General features: G+C 35.5%; 1 protein-coding gene across 1 annotated transcript in view; it reads right to left on the bottom strand.

Moving 5' to 3' along the window:
- ELP4 (elongator acetyltransferase complex subunit 4) overlaps positions 1–17,972 on the bottom strand; it is a 137,992-nt gene that overhangs the window by 78,383 nt on the left and 41,637 nt on the right. Inside the window, exons 7-8 of the mRNA XM_069016511.1 lie at positions 15,239–15,427; positions 1,045–1,153 (exon numbers count right to left, since the gene is read on the bottom strand). Coding sequence (XP_068872612.1) covers positions 1,045–1,153; positions 15,239–15,427 — 298 coding nt within the window. The remainder of the gene's footprint in view (positions 1–1,044; positions 1,154–15,238; positions 15,428–17,972) is intronic.

Genomic DNA, 17,972 nt, shown 5'->3' with positions numbered 1-17,972 from the left:
GCAAATTATTCCAGCTTTTGTTCACAGTTTCTTTTTCATTCACCTTTTTCCAGATAATGAAATGTGCACTACTTTCACAGTCAGAAGGATTTTTCTCTGATTTATTAATTACAGCTTGCATACACACAGTGGTGTCTCAACACCATCTTTGCTTGTTTTCTGTATACTCTGTACATTCTGCTGTGGAAAACACTGCCACTGTCATGTGTTTACAGCAGGTTTCGGATAAGCAGTTTACTTTCAGCTAAAGGTTTCCATGGAACTACAGTAGTATCACAATAATAAGAGCTGTAATTTATGCACACTCTGAGCACTGCTCCGGATTAGCTAAAACTGTTATTCACTGCTTTGGCTGTGCATAACTCCTAATATCATTTTAAAAATTGAAATAGTTCTGCTGCAACAGCTAACAAAAATCTTTGGGAAACTAAATGCAAGATTAAGCACCATTACACATTTTGAAGATAAAACACTTGAGAGGCTACATGACTTTTTACCAAAATCAGTTTCATATTTTACATGCCACATATACCCATATTCATATCTTTAAATGAGCAAGTGCTGTACCCTATAGCTGAAAAATAGAACATTATTTTTTAGATAAAGTTTATCTAGCACATAATTTAGCAGTTTATTCACCTTACTATAATATATGTTTTCCCGTGTTCTCAATTTAAAACTTGGCAGATCAAAAGTATTGATTTCATGACAAGTTCAGCTCGCTGGTCAGATGATTGCCAAGGCTCTCCTGCATGTGAATTCCCCAAAGCCTGCCTGTTGAGATGTACATCTGATTGAGCCATGCCTCAGTAATGTGGCTTGACAACATGCAAGGAGTTGCCATGTTTCCTTTGCAGCCTTAATGCACTTTGCTGAAAATTTTCCTAACTCAAGACTGGTTAGGCAAGGGGAAGCATTTAGGAGGTATATTCCAAAATGAAATCAAATGCTGCTTTATAGCAGATACCCAACTAGAGGGTGAGCTGCTAAGTGCCCTAGAAACACTCAGGGCAGACTTTTTGCATTGCTAAAGACAGAACTTACCGTGGTAATCCTTGTACAATGGATTGGTTTCTCTCTCAGAGCCGATAAATGATTCAAGACCAACTACCACATCTGACAAGTTTGTTACACGTTCCATAATTGCTTTATTCTGTAAGACATGGAAACAAAATACACATCCTATGTGATGAAAAAGGTAATTAATGTTCATAGAGTAAGCCTTGGTCTTCTCAATGACAAACTGTGGGGGAAAAATAGGCCATCAATACTTAGAAATTATGTTAGAAGGCTTTTTTCTTAAAAAAAGAAAGACTTAAAATATCTGTCTAAAGAAAACATACATTTGACAAAGATAAACCACAAAAGGGCTAGCTTAGCACTAAATTAATATTTCCCTACATCTTCATAACAAGCATTTGCTCACATCAGCAATACTTACAAGCCATGTGCTAAGCTTATCTCTCATTGATTTCTCCTTTGAGTCTGATGCCCAGTTTTTGTTTGGGTTCTGAAAACCTTGGTTTTTAATACACTTAGGCATATCATGTCTAATATTTTGAGCAAGCAGAACCCACACAATTACTCATTTTGGCTATCAGATGAACACAGAAAACTCAAGTAATTTCCTAGCATTTTCCTCTCTAAAAGTTTCTCTCTACACAACATACAAATCTAAAGCTTCAAGCAGCAGTACCATTTCTCAAAATATGTGTGATTTTTAAGTGATGCCTTAAGTCTTGTGCTACAGTGTACTGTCATATGCCTTAAATAAGCTGTTTTCCACATGTTTTTCTTTACTTAATTTTATATAGCAGAAAGTGACATTCAAAGGTCACAACAGACATCTTCAGAGGTAAGTCAGAAAAAAATGTTCTTAAATACTTTGATGAAGTCAATATTTAATGAGAAAAAAAAGAAACACATCTGTGGTAAAAAGCAAAATATTTCTTTAAGATAAGAAATAGTTATCTTAAAGGTATTTGGACAGCTGGTATTAAACTCATGTTCTTGGTGGTTGTAGATGCTACATTCATCAAACCTTCAGGGGTATCAAGACTAATCACCTCAAAATACCCATTCTAATTATAAGGAATTAGCTCTGTAGCCCCATGTTATACTTCCGTATTTTCTATTAATTTTTAAAGTATTTTGTACATTTTGAACTTCTTTCATAAACTATATGACTGATGCTTATTCTGAAAGGTCAATTTAAATACTGGTAAACTGTTTCATAATAACAATTTATCAATTAGGAGCAGAGAGACCAAAACATCTCCAGACATGTTAGAATAGTCCATGCATTGTACTGACATTCAGGTTTATTAAAATGGTGATCAATATCCCCAACTGCTTTCATGAACCCACATTTCAATAACCATTATTTTCTAGCCACAGAGAAGCTTACACAGCATACACGAAAGATGAAAATTTCCTGGTCCCGTCAAAGAATAAACTGAATTCTGTTTTCTGACCAGTACATGAAGTTGTGGCCTGCACAGCCCAATTTGCTCAGGTTACCAGGCTTAAATCCACTGATCCCATGGTACCTTTACACCCCCTCCCTTCCCCACCTTATGGGCCAGATGGCATCAAATCCTGGGGAGGGGTCCCTTTTCAGAGCCACTACTTGTGCACAGGCCAAGAGCATCCATCCCCATGGAATCAGGGAACCTTCACTTTACCTACAAAGTCCAATGACAGATAATGATAAAGTAGTGTTATACTACAGAATTTCCTTTCTGAGGAATAACAGAAGCGATGTGAGGTAAAAGAACACTGCCTACACACCAATCCCTAGACTTTGCTATTATATCTGCCCCTGAAATAGTAAAGCTGACTTGCAAATCATTTCCTCTTCTAGGAAGAGAGAGACAATCTATTATATTTTAATGGAATCTTTTGGTCACATTATTCTACGGGGGTAATCACATAAAGACAGTATAAATATAAATCTGAAGTAGACAGTGACCTCTATAAATCCACAGACCAGAAATTACCATCTTTTGCCAGTTCTTGAGGAGGCTGCTGGATGCTATTTGTATAAGTAAGAAATACAAAACTTTTATATAAATAAATAAACACTGATGATTCCTGGAAACAAAGCTAAAAAAACTCTTGATGCAGAAAAAATATCCTATCATTTGAAAAAAACATTTGCTGCCCACTAATGTTTTTGCTTGCCAGTTTTGATAACAATGGGTTACAAAAACTGTGGAAAGAAAGATGCTCAACCCTCAGCAACATATCCTCATCATTGCCAGTCCTGCAAATCATAAGAATAGAATCTTTCCTATTTGGTTTTAATTCTGGAAAGATTCAAGTGAGAGACAGCATTTCAATATTTGCCTGATGATACATACTTTAACATGTTGCTTTCAGCTCTTCCTTTGAAAGGATTTGCTTTCTTAAATGGTACTCTCTTTGCCCATGTTGATTTTGTTTTTGTTTTTAAAGTGTCAAAATATTCCCCTGGCTTAATGCAGTGTATCTTGGGAAATATTTTGCACAGTGAATCGCCACACCAAAGAGACATTTGCTTATGTGGCATTGTTGCCATAGATCTGTATCTATCATGTATTTTCTAGTTTGCAGTGTTCAGCACATTAATGTCCAATCAAAGCTGACGTCAGCACACAGATAGTTGTGATGTATGGCATACTGACATAAACACACAAATCATGTTGCCCCATCTGGGCTTGAAAATTTAACAGAGCTCCAGATCTTCCTCCAGCCCCATACAAATCTACCTCCTGCTTCTGGCATAAACTTGGCAGCTCTGGAGGTGAGCCAGGACATGGTTAGGAGGGAAGCCAGGAATGGTGAGATTCAGGGAAAGAGTTTGTTGGCAGCTAGAAGAGGTATTGTTTTAAATTATACTAAAAATGGAAAAAAAAACCCCAAACCAATCCAGTCTTGGAAAGTTTTCAGTCTTGCTAGATGTACTGCAGTTTTTCTAAATTAGTTAGTTCAGCCAAAATATAATTATTCTAACAACATGGTAGCAATCCTGTTGTGCAGGCTGGGCTGGGCATCCATTCTATATCTTACCTTTGTAACTGGTTTTTTTGTGCTACTGTTTTAGACAGACATTTTAAGTGCAAACTTGCAATATTTGGGTTCAACCAAAGTGTACTTTCAAAACATGTCAAGAAAATCCATGTAGTGAGCTGGCTACAGAAATGGGAACTGTACACGTGTTTAACCCACTTTGGGGAAGGGCAATTATGGAAGAAGATTGCTTTGTCTTACTAATTCAATTCCAGAAGGTACATACCTTTGAGTAATTATCTGTGCATGTTTAAAAATATTTATTTACAAAAAAAGCAGTTTAAAATGTACCATGTTCTGTGTTTGAGTATGAAGCATGGTACTCTACCAACATAAATTCGTGCATAGCCTGTATGCTCAAACTTACACACTGAAATTAATATTGTATGTTTCTACTGGATTGAGTTCTTAATGTACCACAATTTTATCATTACTACTATTAATCAAATCAATCTTGGTTCATCTGGATTCCGTATTAGGAAAAAAATCTGTCTTTTCTACTCTGCTCTAATTTCTAGTTCTCCTCTGATTTCCTGTTAAAATTTTACTAACACCCAGAGATACGCTCTCTCACTTTGTCAGTTTTTAAAAAATTAAAAACCTCACAAAATTTATGCAATAAAAATATTTAAATTCTCAGTCCTTGCACTGCATAAGTAAGGAAAAAGCCAGAGAATGGAAATTTTTCTCAGGACAGGTTCAACTTTTATACATAGTACATATAAACAATCTCAAAATTTAAAAGTAAAATAAGACACTCATGTTAAAGATCTACAATGAGATACAATTACCACCTATATAAATACCTGAATCACATGGACTTTTTGCACATATTTGCATTCGTATTCTGATCAGTACATTACTATAATTTTAATATAGACTTACATACTGCATTGAAAATAAGGTATTTTAAGCCCATGTCTCTTTTCAAAGAGACATTAGGCCTATATTTTTGTAGGGGGCTACTTCTGTATCTTTACTTTCTGGTAATATAATCCCATCACTGGTTTTATTTTAAAACATTTCATTAAGAATTAATACCTTGACTCCTACTTGAGTTTCATTCCCTAAAACATTACTTACAAATATTGTTTGTATTGGGACAAAACCCAGTTTAAACAGCAAGCTGCATACATTTCGTATGACAGCAGAATATTCAAAGAGGAATTCAGATACTCCTCCCACGTCTAGGTAAAATTGTATTTGGAGGCAACAATCTCTGTCATTACCAACAGGTGAATCCAGAAATCCTGACACTTCATTTGAAAGGTCTCAATAATAAACACCAAGCAAGTTCATGCAAAGTAATATGAATCTTATGAACTTAGACCAAATTTTTGTGTGTGAATTTTCAAGAAAAGCTCAAAAATTGGTTGTATTTTCAAAAAAATTCTGTTACTGTCATAAAGCTGAAGTAAACTTAGCACCATAATGGAGACAGCCACACTGGACTAAAATGAAACAGTGGTTGGATATTCAATAAATGAAATAGTTCTTGATATTTTTGAGAGATTATCACACAATGATGTGGTAATGACTTCATAATCCACAAATATTTACCACTTGTCATTACTACTTAATCTCCAAAGGATTTTACCTTGGAAACACAAATTATTAAGAAACATGGCTTAAGTATTTATCACAATTTGTTAATAATTACTGGTCAAAAAATTGCAGAATTACCCATACATCATCTTTTGGTAAAAGAAGTTAGGTAATAGGCCCTTATACTGGTTTTATAGAGAGATAAAGTTTGTGTACTTTTTGATTATTCACAAATCCCCAAAATAAATTATTAACAACTGCTTTGCCAAAAAGTGTTATTCCATAATTAATAAAGACTGTAAACTATAAAATTCAATAAATCTTCTAACTCCAAACTGATTAGCACTGTTTACAGTGTTTGCACACAGCAAATCTACTAACTGAATGCTGAATTTTGGCTCTAAAATGAATGTACACTCAGGCCACTGGAATGCAAGACAACCAACAGTACATTAACAAATTTTGGTGTGCAGAAATCTGTACCAATCTCACAAGAAAACTGAACACAAGTGCAATGTCTTTGCTGGAAGACAGATACCCTAGAAATAGACTTAGAGGATTTACTACAAGCTACAATGCCTTCAGTCATGAGAAAACCACACTTGGGGATTCTGACTGATTAAGCATCTTCTTTTACCTCTGAAGAACCTTACTGACTATATTAGAACTTAGGTATAACTATCCATCTATATGGCTGAAGCCAGAGAAGCACTGATTTTGGTTGTTTACAGGTACAACATTAGCTAATTACATTAACTAATTTAAAGCACTAAATAATATCTTTGAAAAATTTTATACAAGTTGCAGAAGCAAAGAGAGGACATGTAGAGAAGACAAGAGCAGGCAATTAGATGCAAGATCCTCGTAAAAATGGGAAGAGAGTAACAAAGCATCTGTTGGTCAATATGTTACACAACATATTAATTCCAGATTTTGGTTGTTCTCTTAAGGTTGCTTTTAATAACATTTGTCCTGATAGTTGTCTCTGCTGTGGGAACTCTGCAGTGTTTTTGCATATTACCATAAAATGTCAGATGAAGGTGGATGGCACTGTATACAATTAATTTTGATAAATTTTCAGAATAATGAGCCAGGAAATAAAAACTAGATATCACACACTAAAAAAACCAAATCTTTGGATCTTCACTAAAGATGGACTTGTGTATTACTTGAGCTGTGAAAGCATCTAGGGCCAGCAGACCTTGGCACCTTACAAAATAAGATATCTGTTTTGCCATTGAAGGGAAGACCCAAGTGAAATGAGGGAAATAAGGGAAGGCCAATAGTGAAATGAGAGGTTACTAAACAGAGATAAATCAAGCAAGTCAATAACAGTTGCTGCTGCAGCCTAAAAAAAATGAACCAAGTCTAGTAGTTTAAATCAAATGTTCCATCTGTTGATCTCCAAGTGCCTCACAAAAGACAGGCAAGTGCTGCATTCCTCATTTACAAGTCAGTAACAAGCACAAAGGTGTCATGTGAGCTGTCCAAAGCCAAAAGCCAGTCAACAGTGAGCTGGGATCCCAACTCAGCCTTTCATTGTAGCTCTGTCTGCCCCCCCTCCATTTGAGGCTTGGTTTAGGAGGCTGCATCCATGGGTTTGGGGTATCAGCAAAATACTTGGTGGTATCATGAAGATGGTGTGGGAGTGGAAGCCCAGAAAGCTGGGTGCTGAAAATCCTGTTATTATCTGGCTGAAAGAGGTGACAGATGTACAGTGTGTTACAGGGTGACACTTTTTGAGCTGAATCCTGTCCAGTGCTTTTTTCTTCTCTACCCTTAGCATTCCGTGGCTGAAAGCACAGGCTGCAGGTGACTATGAATGGTTCTGGGGTGTGGGGCTCTTGTACAAGTCCTACTGCACTGAGTAGATGAAATCAATCTGATTGAGCCCTTCTCCATTGAAGGGTGAGTGGCTGGGAAGAAATCAGTACAAGATCTGGGCTAAGATGAGCCCAGCACCTTCCCTGAACATCATCTGGTTTTCACCAATGAGACTGTTTCACTGTTATAAAAGCATATAGAGAGAAATCTGTAGGTCACTATTTATCTTTAGTCATTGAAAAAATGAACTGACCATTTGAGCAGATTCCTCTAGAAAAATGAACACAGAAAATATGCCATGCTACAAGTTGGTCATAGAGCAGAAATGTAAAAGCAGTCTGAAGAGGGAGTCATATTACAAAAGAGCCATAAAAAACCTGCTGAAATTACATATTTGAGACCAACTGGCTTAACTAAAATTCTGTGACTCCACTGGGAATCATTCATTATAAGAAAAAGGTTCAGGAGTTCCCTTTGTTGCCATTTTGCCTGAAAAAAATGTCACTGCAGTTTGCTTACCAATTTAGAAAGGCTAACACTCACTGCAACTTTAGGTCTTTAAACAGTGAATCACATTTTATTCCCAGGTGACCAAAAAGAACCTGCACTATTATTTCAATTAATAGTACACAAGTATCAAAAGGAACATCTAACTGATGTTGATAATCAAGTGGCAAGATTCTGAATTTTAAAATCATTTAAAAAACTAATCCCTTATCCAGTCTAAAATTATAGGCTGTCATCAGGAGCAGGCTGGCAAAGCTGGGTCCAGATGGGAAACTGGCTGGGCAATAAGAAGAGGTAGGGTGGAAATGATGGGTAGGCTGGAAACGATGGGAACCTAAGGAAAGACATGACTGCTCCCTCTGCTGGCAAGGTCCTCCCCTGCTTTAATTTTTAACTAATGAGTAGGCATTTCTTTAATTATTTAGGATCTAGCCAATAAATAATGCAGAATGCTCCTTCCTCAGTCTGTTGCTGTGTGTTTGCACATTTTTGAACTTATGGTGCCCTATTTCACTAGAATAATTTGCCACAGAATTAAGGCTCAGATGGATGTCTAATGGAGAGTTACTGGCTTTATATTTTAATTCTTCATAAAATGAAAAGCAAGATTAAGCTATTTAACCTTCAAAAGATTACATTTTACAATGTATACTAATTTCATATTTAATTTACACATTTCATAATATTACGACAAATTGCTTGTCATATCTTACTCTAACAAGAACTCCTTTATGTCACAGTAAAATACCATAAAATTAAATATTCTGCAATACAAACATACTAAATGACACATCATACCAAAAATGTATCCTTCTTCCACGAGAAAAATTCATGACCAATGAATTCATGATAATGTTTGTGTTGAAACTTAATTAAAAGATGAATATAAGCCATTCATTACTTGATTTGTGATATAAATTAATAGCTGCAGTAAGAACATTTAGAAAAAATCTGTTCTAAGATTTTGGCCTACAACCAGAAGCTCCCAGAACAGGAGGGATCAGCTTTTTTGCCCACTGTTCTCATCTGAATCCTGGCTGAAAAGCTACTCCAGCTCCCAGCTTTCCAGAAGGCTCCATCCCAGGAATCCTCGCCTGCCATTTGGTTTGCTGATTTTAATCTCACAGGACTTTCTTACAGTGGCTCCACTATGCTGAACTGGCACTTGCTCCTAGAAGTGAGTTATTATTAAACTTGTAGGTCAATTGTGGCACTAACAACTCTTTGGAAGCTTTCAGCCACGGTGTACAGTTTGCTGGTCTAATTAAATATTAATTCTAAGTGTTACATTCTGTGGCTAAGAGCTTTTATTTTCCATCATCAGTCTGGAAGAGAAAGAGGTTACAAGGCTAATTTAATCTTTTTTTTTTTTTTTTTCCCTAGCATTAAAGCTTAACTACACAGGCACAAAAACATCATTAAAGATGCAGTATTCCTTTTTATTATGATTACATTCTAATTAATAGAGAATGTCTAAACAAAAAGAGGTAGAATTGGATTCTGAAATTTCAGGATTTTTAAACAACACTGAAAGTTCCCATCAAAATGTTTCTAAGCACACATTGCATAGAAGTTCAATATTTGGTTCTGTGAAAATCATTTAAGATGGAAAATACATATGCAAGGATTTAAATGTAAAATAGTTTTACATGAAATTATTGTTCTTTGTTCTGAAACAGAACAGATAAACCCTACAGTTAATGCTAGAGTCACAGGGCTTTCTTTTTTTTTTCCCCCCTCAAGAACCTGGACGTCTACTTAAGCAAAAAAATACTGCTTTGGAAAAACTATGTTACCTTCCATTTTCTGAAATAATTACTTGCTTAAAGCAATAACTACTTTGTCCTGTATTATTTAAAGTCACTCTTCTAATCTTTACTTATCAGTGTCCAAATGGGCTCTTCCCTTCTGCTTCCATAACAGTTGTGTCCATGTCTGGACACTGGGCATTATATTAACTACTTAGTCCAGTAGCCAAAAGATTCCATATGCTTGAACAGATGACTATCTCCATACTGTGATGGGATATTTAACTGTTTAGGTCTAAGCTGAAGTTAAAAGATTTGGTTCTAAATCTTACCTAATTTTCATAAGTGTATTTTCAATTTACATGCAGAAAATGCAGAATAAAATCACAATGTTGCATGTACTCATGCACTTCTCCAGTTTAACATATGCTTTTTGGGAAAGCAATTTTTTTTTTATTAAAGAGAGATGGTGAGGATGTGTATATAGTGTCCTAAAAAGTAAAATTTATTAAAACAACAAGGCTGTTCTAGGCACACAACTTTAACATACAGTGTGATTGTTCATCATAATACAGTTAATTTGGTTAACAGACAACTAATATGTGGGTACAAAAAATGCTGCAGATGTATATTGTATTTGTTTTTGAAATGGGTAGTTATTACCAAATCAGAAATGATAGTGCTAGAACACAGCCTGTTGGCAACCAAAACCTGATTCTATGAAACCATGAAATACTTCTATTTCTTCTACAGCTTGATTAGCAAATACATCAACAATAAGAGAAATGAAAAAAAAATACTGTTTCCCAACTTAAATTTTGAATAGGATACTTCCCTGAGCTTCCTACTCAATCAGAATTTTAAAGATGCTTTTATGAATGTCTAAAACCCAAAATACTCACATCCTAAAACCATGTGGATAACCCAAAATACCTGCCATAAACTTACGACTCTTGATATTTATTTGTACAGTTGTTAAACTCTATTTCTCACATACAACACAAAGCAACACACAGCATTAAAAAGCAAGTAAAAAACCCCAATACAGAAAAACACTATGACCATTTAATCTTCGTGGTTTCTTTCTTGCAGAAAAATTTGAAAGCTTCCTTAACCATGATATAGAAACCACATGACATTGGATCTCAATACAAATCTGCATGCAGCAGCCACCTCATCAAATACATTTGGAGGTTATTCAACTTCAGACCAGTGAACTCTCAGAAGTTAGAGCTCTAACGTAGGCAATCACTCTTAGTTCTTATCATAGGAATAAAGATTTCAAGCTGTGAGAAATTCACCAGCTATAGGAGTTCACATCTTATAATCCTATATTAGCAATGGATTCTAAAGCACTCCATTGCCTGACTTTGAGTTTAGCTGCTAAATCACTCAGTGTGAACACAAAAGGCTTTGGATGTGAAAAGGTTTGTTTCTGAATTTTTCTACACTGAAATGTACAGTAACCTATGCGCTCCAGTGAACTCAAAACATCAAAACATTAATATTGTAGGAAATCAATTTTTTAACATACTGGATGAATTAATAAAAATACCTTGCTAAACAGAACTTCAGACTCTGAGGACAGGTTCTGTAAGAAGACTTATTCATACTGACTTTTCATTAGTCAATTAATTTCCCTTGGTACATGCTGACTAATATGGTTTTTAGTCCTTACCAGTAATACCAGCTTTGAGTTCAAAATAAAGGATGGCTTTAATAAGTGCTATGCTTTCCCCACTGAAAATAAAATTCTGCTCAAAAAAATAACATTTAAGTGATACAAAATTGGGAAGAACAGGAATGGAATTAAAAACATTATTTAGTATTTTGAGGGAAAGATGTTCTTGGATTTACCAGTGATTTCTAGTAAAAAAAAAAAAATACAATGGGAAAATATTTTAAATTCTTATTTAGGGCTTTCCCAGTATAGATCAGTGACATTAAAGTCCTTTCAGTCACACAATTGCACAATAATTCCTTCTCTAAATTTAGGTATTAAAATGCAGAGATTATCAACACACAGAAAAAGAATCCTCACTTGCTTTTATAATATTCCTTAAACCCGGAAATTGTAACAACAAATGAAATGCCTCTTCAATCTGCCCTCCTTGATCAATGCTAGATTTTAAAAATGGAAGTAATTTTCCCTTTTCAAATGTACCATATGATTTCTTAGGCACAATGCATTTTCAAGAAGCAGTAGGAAGACTTGAAAAATAACCTTCCATCAACTGTTTTAATCACACTTGTAAGTAGCTCAATATTTATTACCTGACAGACAGTGTAAGATAAGAGTATGTTCAATTGGTAGAAAATATCAATCAAGTAAAACTTGTCACACATCACCTGAATAAAATTCATAATTGGATAACTTTTTTTGTGTCATTTTCTTGAAACCCTCTTCCAGAATAATGTATTCTTATTTTTGTGGTTTAGAAAAGAGAATTTTCTTTCTTCTTCATGCACTGTTTGCCCTAGAAGTTTCATCAATAAAACCCCAAAAACCTGTGCTTAGTGGACTACAATTTCTTTCAATTACTCTGAAAAAACTCCACACACAAACAGAAGTTTTTTGCAAGCTTGTGTCTTTTACTAAAATACAGCCCTAGAGAACATCATGAACTGTCCCACCAAGCTGGATGAATGAGCATTATCTTTGGATAAATGCAATTCCAAGTTATTAAATCCAAGACAATGAATTGCTGGAATAATGAAAGAGCCACATTGGTGCATGTGTATCACAGAGGGGAAAACATCAAGAACAAAATCAGTGTTTAATGCTCTGTAATCACTGAAGAGTCAAACCAGACACGAGGACGTAGGAAAAGTAAATGAACAATAATAGCATTACTGTATTATGTTACTGTAATAAGGTAAAGTGACTGTTTAGAGACAGATTAAGGAGGCAGCATGAGAAAAATTACAAACCAGAATACAGAAAATATGAAATAAGAAGGATCATTTTAATGTCTCACCAGCCAAGAACAAAGATAATATATGAAAAGTAAAGGCAAAATTAAACTTTCTGAAAAAGAAATAAACCAGGTAGATTTAATTTGTGAACTCCCTGTCACAGTAAAACATGCAAAGTATTTGGCAAAAAAATTGAAAACAATTTCAAGAAATATATATACATACATATATAAATACGCATTACTCATATACTTTATATAAATCCAGAACTAGTCTGGGTTGAAAAGACATTGCCCCTGTCAAAAATCAGTGCTACCAATTGTTTTATTTCTTCTTCATTGGAGTAACTGAAGTACTGGAGACCGACAGAGACAAGGTAAGTTATGTCACTACTAAAAATCTACTTTTTCATGACAAAGCAGGTAAAGATGGAACTATTTTTATGTATATGTCATCCAGACAAAACTTTGATTAAATGTGATTTTGAACTTATATGTCCTTCATAGAAATTATACATGTGAAGAATTTACTTGGAGACCACCTGATTAATTTAGGTAGGGGCCAAACTACAACATAGGAAATACAGGTACAGTAGTTCAGGGAAAAAATGGGGAATTTACTACATCTCCAGAAAAACAGTGTGAATTCTCAATGCCTTCAGTGCACTGACTTGAAGATTCAACAGAGAAAGTATAGGCTAGAACTGACTGATCAAATCAAATACATACACACTTGGAAAAACATATCCCTCTCGCTCTGTTGGGAAGAAGAGGCATTTTCTTTACTTTCTGAATGCAGCAAGACCCCTCAGCAACAGAATGGTGAGTAGCTGTGCTGTGAGAATGTGAGCAGCTGCTGTTATTATAAGGAAGGTCCGTCTGCGGCGTGAGCCCGAGCGAGCACATGTTCGCCTGTCCTCTCATCTCGCCAGCCTCACCAATTAAGCAGTGCCAGGGAGGCTGGACACATGCTCCCAGGGGCTCTTTAACAGGCTTCTTGGAGAGTGCAACAACTACACAGCAGGGCTCTGGGAACTCAGTAATGTAGGCTAGGAGGAACCTTCAGCAGCTTTGCTCCTCCTAATGACAGCTCTCTCCACAGTGCGGTGTTTAAAGAAGGATACATGAAGTTTCACAATTAAAAAAAAAAAAAAAAAAAAGTAACGCCCTTGTTTAAGACAGCTAAGCAAAGATTTTGTACATAATGATTCTTTTTTTTAAAATTCAGACTATTCTAGCACTTACTGTTAAAATTAAAAACTCAGTTATTTAAAAAACGAGGCATAATTTCAATCCTAACTCCCTGGGAATTGATCTATATGGAATTTATAAATACAAACCAAAAATCAACTTCCCATGTAAGTTTGAAACAAACAAAAATCTTTGTCCTTCAGTGGCTTTCTTAGAGACACTTCTGCACTTCTCTAAAATATGAATCTACATTTTATTGGCATGATATATAAAGAAGAGTACAATGGAAAGGGTTGTATGTCCCAATTATGGACGGGCAATTCCAGTGTGTAAGAAGTAGGATGATAGTTTTACATGCACAAATTCCATTTCTTGCATTACATTTAACTGTCCCTCTTTCTGAAGGCAGACTGCCACCTAATATTTAAAAATAATAAGTAAGGAGATGGAGGTATGTACTGCAAGAGAAATATTCACACACTTTTGACTACAATGGTAAAACTAGAACATCAACCTTCTTTATTTTCGAAGCAGTAATCACATTGGTATCTAAATGAATAACATTTGCAGGTATTCAAAGACCTTTAACAAAATTCAATACATGTGAGTCATGTACCTACCTAAGCCAGGATTTAATCTATTGATAAACTCACCTACTATGAAAACATTTTGCATAATATGCGGTTTTATCCAGTACTTTTTTTACTATAATCAAATCAAATATCTAAAATTATAGGTTCTCTGTTCATTGAGAATAATAATTTTGCTTTTGTAAGTTACATTACCACTCGCAGAACAGAAGACTATCTACATTTTTCCTTTTGTTAAAAAAGTTTATTTTCAGAAGATACATTTAAGTCTCTATATACTATCAGGAAGAATTGTTAATTGCTTCTCATTTTGCAGTTGGGAAAGCAACTCTGATGCCGTAACTGGATTGCTCCTGGTCCCAATACAAGAGGATATTAGAATTCCAGAGCAAACCTGGACCTTTCAGTTCCTGGCTTTAAAACCAAGATCAGGTATCATCATAATGAGCATGAAGCAGATAAAGACAGTGGACTGAAAAGCCTTGTACTGATAGTCCAAAAAGCATTTTGAAGGCACCGGAAAAGTGCATAGAGACGTTGTAAAAAAAATAAGTGGAAAAGAGATTGCTATAGGTATTTTCTTTGCTTTTCTACAGTTTCTGGAATTCTGTTAGTTTTTCAAAAAAGGAGTAAGACCCTTGGTATAACTGTTCCTAAAAATAATTTTATATTTAGGTCTTTGTAGATTTTGCAGCACAACTCTCCCACAAAAGTATAAAGCATAACAGATAGTCATGTTTTAAGTTCACCCTTTGAACAAAAAGACTTTAAAAAATGTCCAAAATTGCATTTTTTTCCCTACCATAAGCTTTAAACTTTTGCTAAGTGATGTGTCAGCTCTGAAATCCAGAAAAAGCAGCATTCCTACCTGGATAAGGTGAGCGGGCACGGTGATGATGCAAGCTGACAAAGATTTCCTGAGCAGGCCACGGAGAACATAGAGAAATTTTGTAAGGCTATGAGTATCTTCAGGAGTATCACTGCAACAAATGTCATCACCCCACAGTATGGAACCCAGACTCTGAATTCCTATCCGCAAAACATTCCTTTGTTTTTTCTATTGGAAAAAAAAAGAAGCAATTTGTTATTTTTTAAATGCTAGGAGGAATACAGTTTCTAGAATGCATATCCATAATTGTTGTGTATTTTATGTAATCACAGTAATCTCAGTCGATCTTATACAAATTGCAAATGGAATGGCATTTTTTTCACTGCTTAGATATCATGCTATGTTGGATAAGCAAGTACAAATGTAATAGACATGGAAATACAGAGAACTATTAATTTGCATTTTACCAGCTAAATATAAGTATATTCTGACATAAAATCCAGTAACACTAGGACCTTTTATGTCCTTTCTCTCCTCCATCACTGTCTTAAAAAACATGTTAAAGAGTTATTTTCTCCCAGTTCTAAGACAGTCTGCTGGAAGTGCCTGAGAGCAATCAAACACAACTTCTCCCTTTATTTTCACCTTTCTGCTGCATTACTTTCATAACCTGACTACTCTGACTGTTTGCTTTTTCTGCTCCTTCTCAGTGAACAAGGTCAGTGCCTTACCTCACCAACACATGGGCCTGTCACTGTCTTAGAAGTCTCCAAGTATCATCTACATTGCTTTCAACTCCTTCCCACTAATGAAGGAAGTTTTACCCACAGCTGTGGAAAAACAGAGTCTGATGGGGACATCAGCAAATTGTCTCTTAAGGACCACACCTTGACATGAGAGCTTCTGGTCTGCTTTAGATACCTACTGGTTACTGGAATCTACGGTGTCCTGACAGACAAAATCCTAAGCAGTCCCATGTGTTACCTACCCAAAGCCAGTTTGCTGCCCTGCAGGAGGGTGGCAGAGGAGCATCCAATGGAGGCAGTGGCTAAGATAAAGCTCCTCTTTAAGGGACAGATTATGAAGCCAGAGTTGTAACTTGTTCATGCAAAGTAAAATGTTATCTCCCATAATGACAACTCTCATTTCTGCTTATTTGATGTGACCTTTCCTGGTGATCTTTGGAAAGGATTTTAGATATATTTGCTATCAACAGCTGAGAGAAAGACAATGAACTCCCTTATTGAAAGACTTCCTGCACAAGGTGATGAAAGAAACATTTCTAGAGTTCAGGGTTCATACTTAAAGATCAGCTTTTTTTTTATTTATCAGACACACATATATAAATACTAATTTTGATAAGTAAAATCTTGCAGGTACTTTTCACTACAGACAAGTGTTTTGATAAACTGTAGATATTAATTTCCAACAGCTGGAATAAACAGCAACTATCAAGCACAAAACACTGCACAGCTGCTCTGGAAATCCAGAGGAAAGGTTTTGACAAGACAAGAGGCTACTCTTCCAAATGCTTCCTTACCCATATTGGGTAGACAGAGCCTGGGTTGTGAGACACAGTCAGTACCACACGGCTCTGCATTTATCCAGTTGTGAGTCTGATTGGCAATTCACTTCCAGTCTCTGGGAAAGCAATCTCTGTTTCAGCTCTGGCAGATTCTTTAGTCTTGGGGTTTGCAGGCTTTTAGGCTTTAGTTACGAAAAGTTAACTGTTTACGCTGCTGTATGCAGATCAGGACAACAGAACAGGATAATACAACACAGTCTGACTTCTCTGTAGGGTATTCCCTAGGCTCAGATGTTCAGTTGTTAAAAGAATAGCAAAAATAGAAGTTTTAGTCTAATATTCTTCAATTACTTCTGATCAGAGCAGATTCAGGCAGTTCATGATGTGCATTTAAGCAACAGAAAAAAACCAGGCATTTAAGAAAACTATTTTATCCAGATATCATGGATATTGACCAGGCACAGAAAGCGTTACAGTGTTCCAAAATTTCAGCACAAACATACATAAAACTTACAGAAACTTTTTAAATGAGAAAAACATTTTTTTCTTATGAGGAGCATCCATAAGAACAACACACTGAGGAAAAAAATGTTCTCTTACTGCATAGAGGATGACAGATACTTAGTTCACAACATCAAATCATAAGAGTAGTAAAAGATAAAGCTATTCAAACACCAGATAATATCAGATGTATTTATTTTGGCCAGTAATGGAACTTCTACCAGTATAATTCCGTCAGGCCCACACAGCCCTGACAGTTTATTCTGAAACTGGTATATAAGAAAAGCAGAAGTCTAATATTCCCCCACAACAAGCCTGCTGTAAAGAGTAGGATAACATTTTTTTTAGATATGCCACTAGATCTTTTATATTCACATTAGTGTGGAAGCTTGGATTTATTTTCTAATTTCTTTTCACTTTTTTCATGTAATTTTCAACAATTACCCTGAAAGCCCCTCAGCTTGAGCTCCAAAGTATACAAAAGAAATGTTAAGGAAATAGTTGCCTATTAAAACTCTGATGTCAAACATGAAAACCCCAAAATACTCTGAAACAAAGAGGTACCATTCTGTGTAACTTAATGCCATGATCAGTGTATAAAGGATTCAACCTTAATGATCAGCAGCAAAGAGTTACTGGGAGGTTTTAGAAAGGATGTAAACCTGATGCTTGTATTTGCAGCTTAGAGGTAATTCAAACTCTGATTTTCCAAATAGACCTTAGCAAAGGTGTTCCAGTCAGTGTGAA

This window comes from Aphelocoma coerulescens, chromosome 5 (genome assembly GCF_041296385.1).
Source record: "Aphelocoma coerulescens isolate FSJ_1873_10779 chromosome 5, UR_Acoe_1.0, whole genome shotgun sequence".
NCBI lineage: Eukaryota > Metazoa > Chordata > Aves > Passeriformes > Corvidae > Aphelocoma > Aphelocoma coerulescens.
Note: the sequence above shows the minus strand (reverse complement) of the source record. Positions and strands in the feature narration are given on the sequence as shown.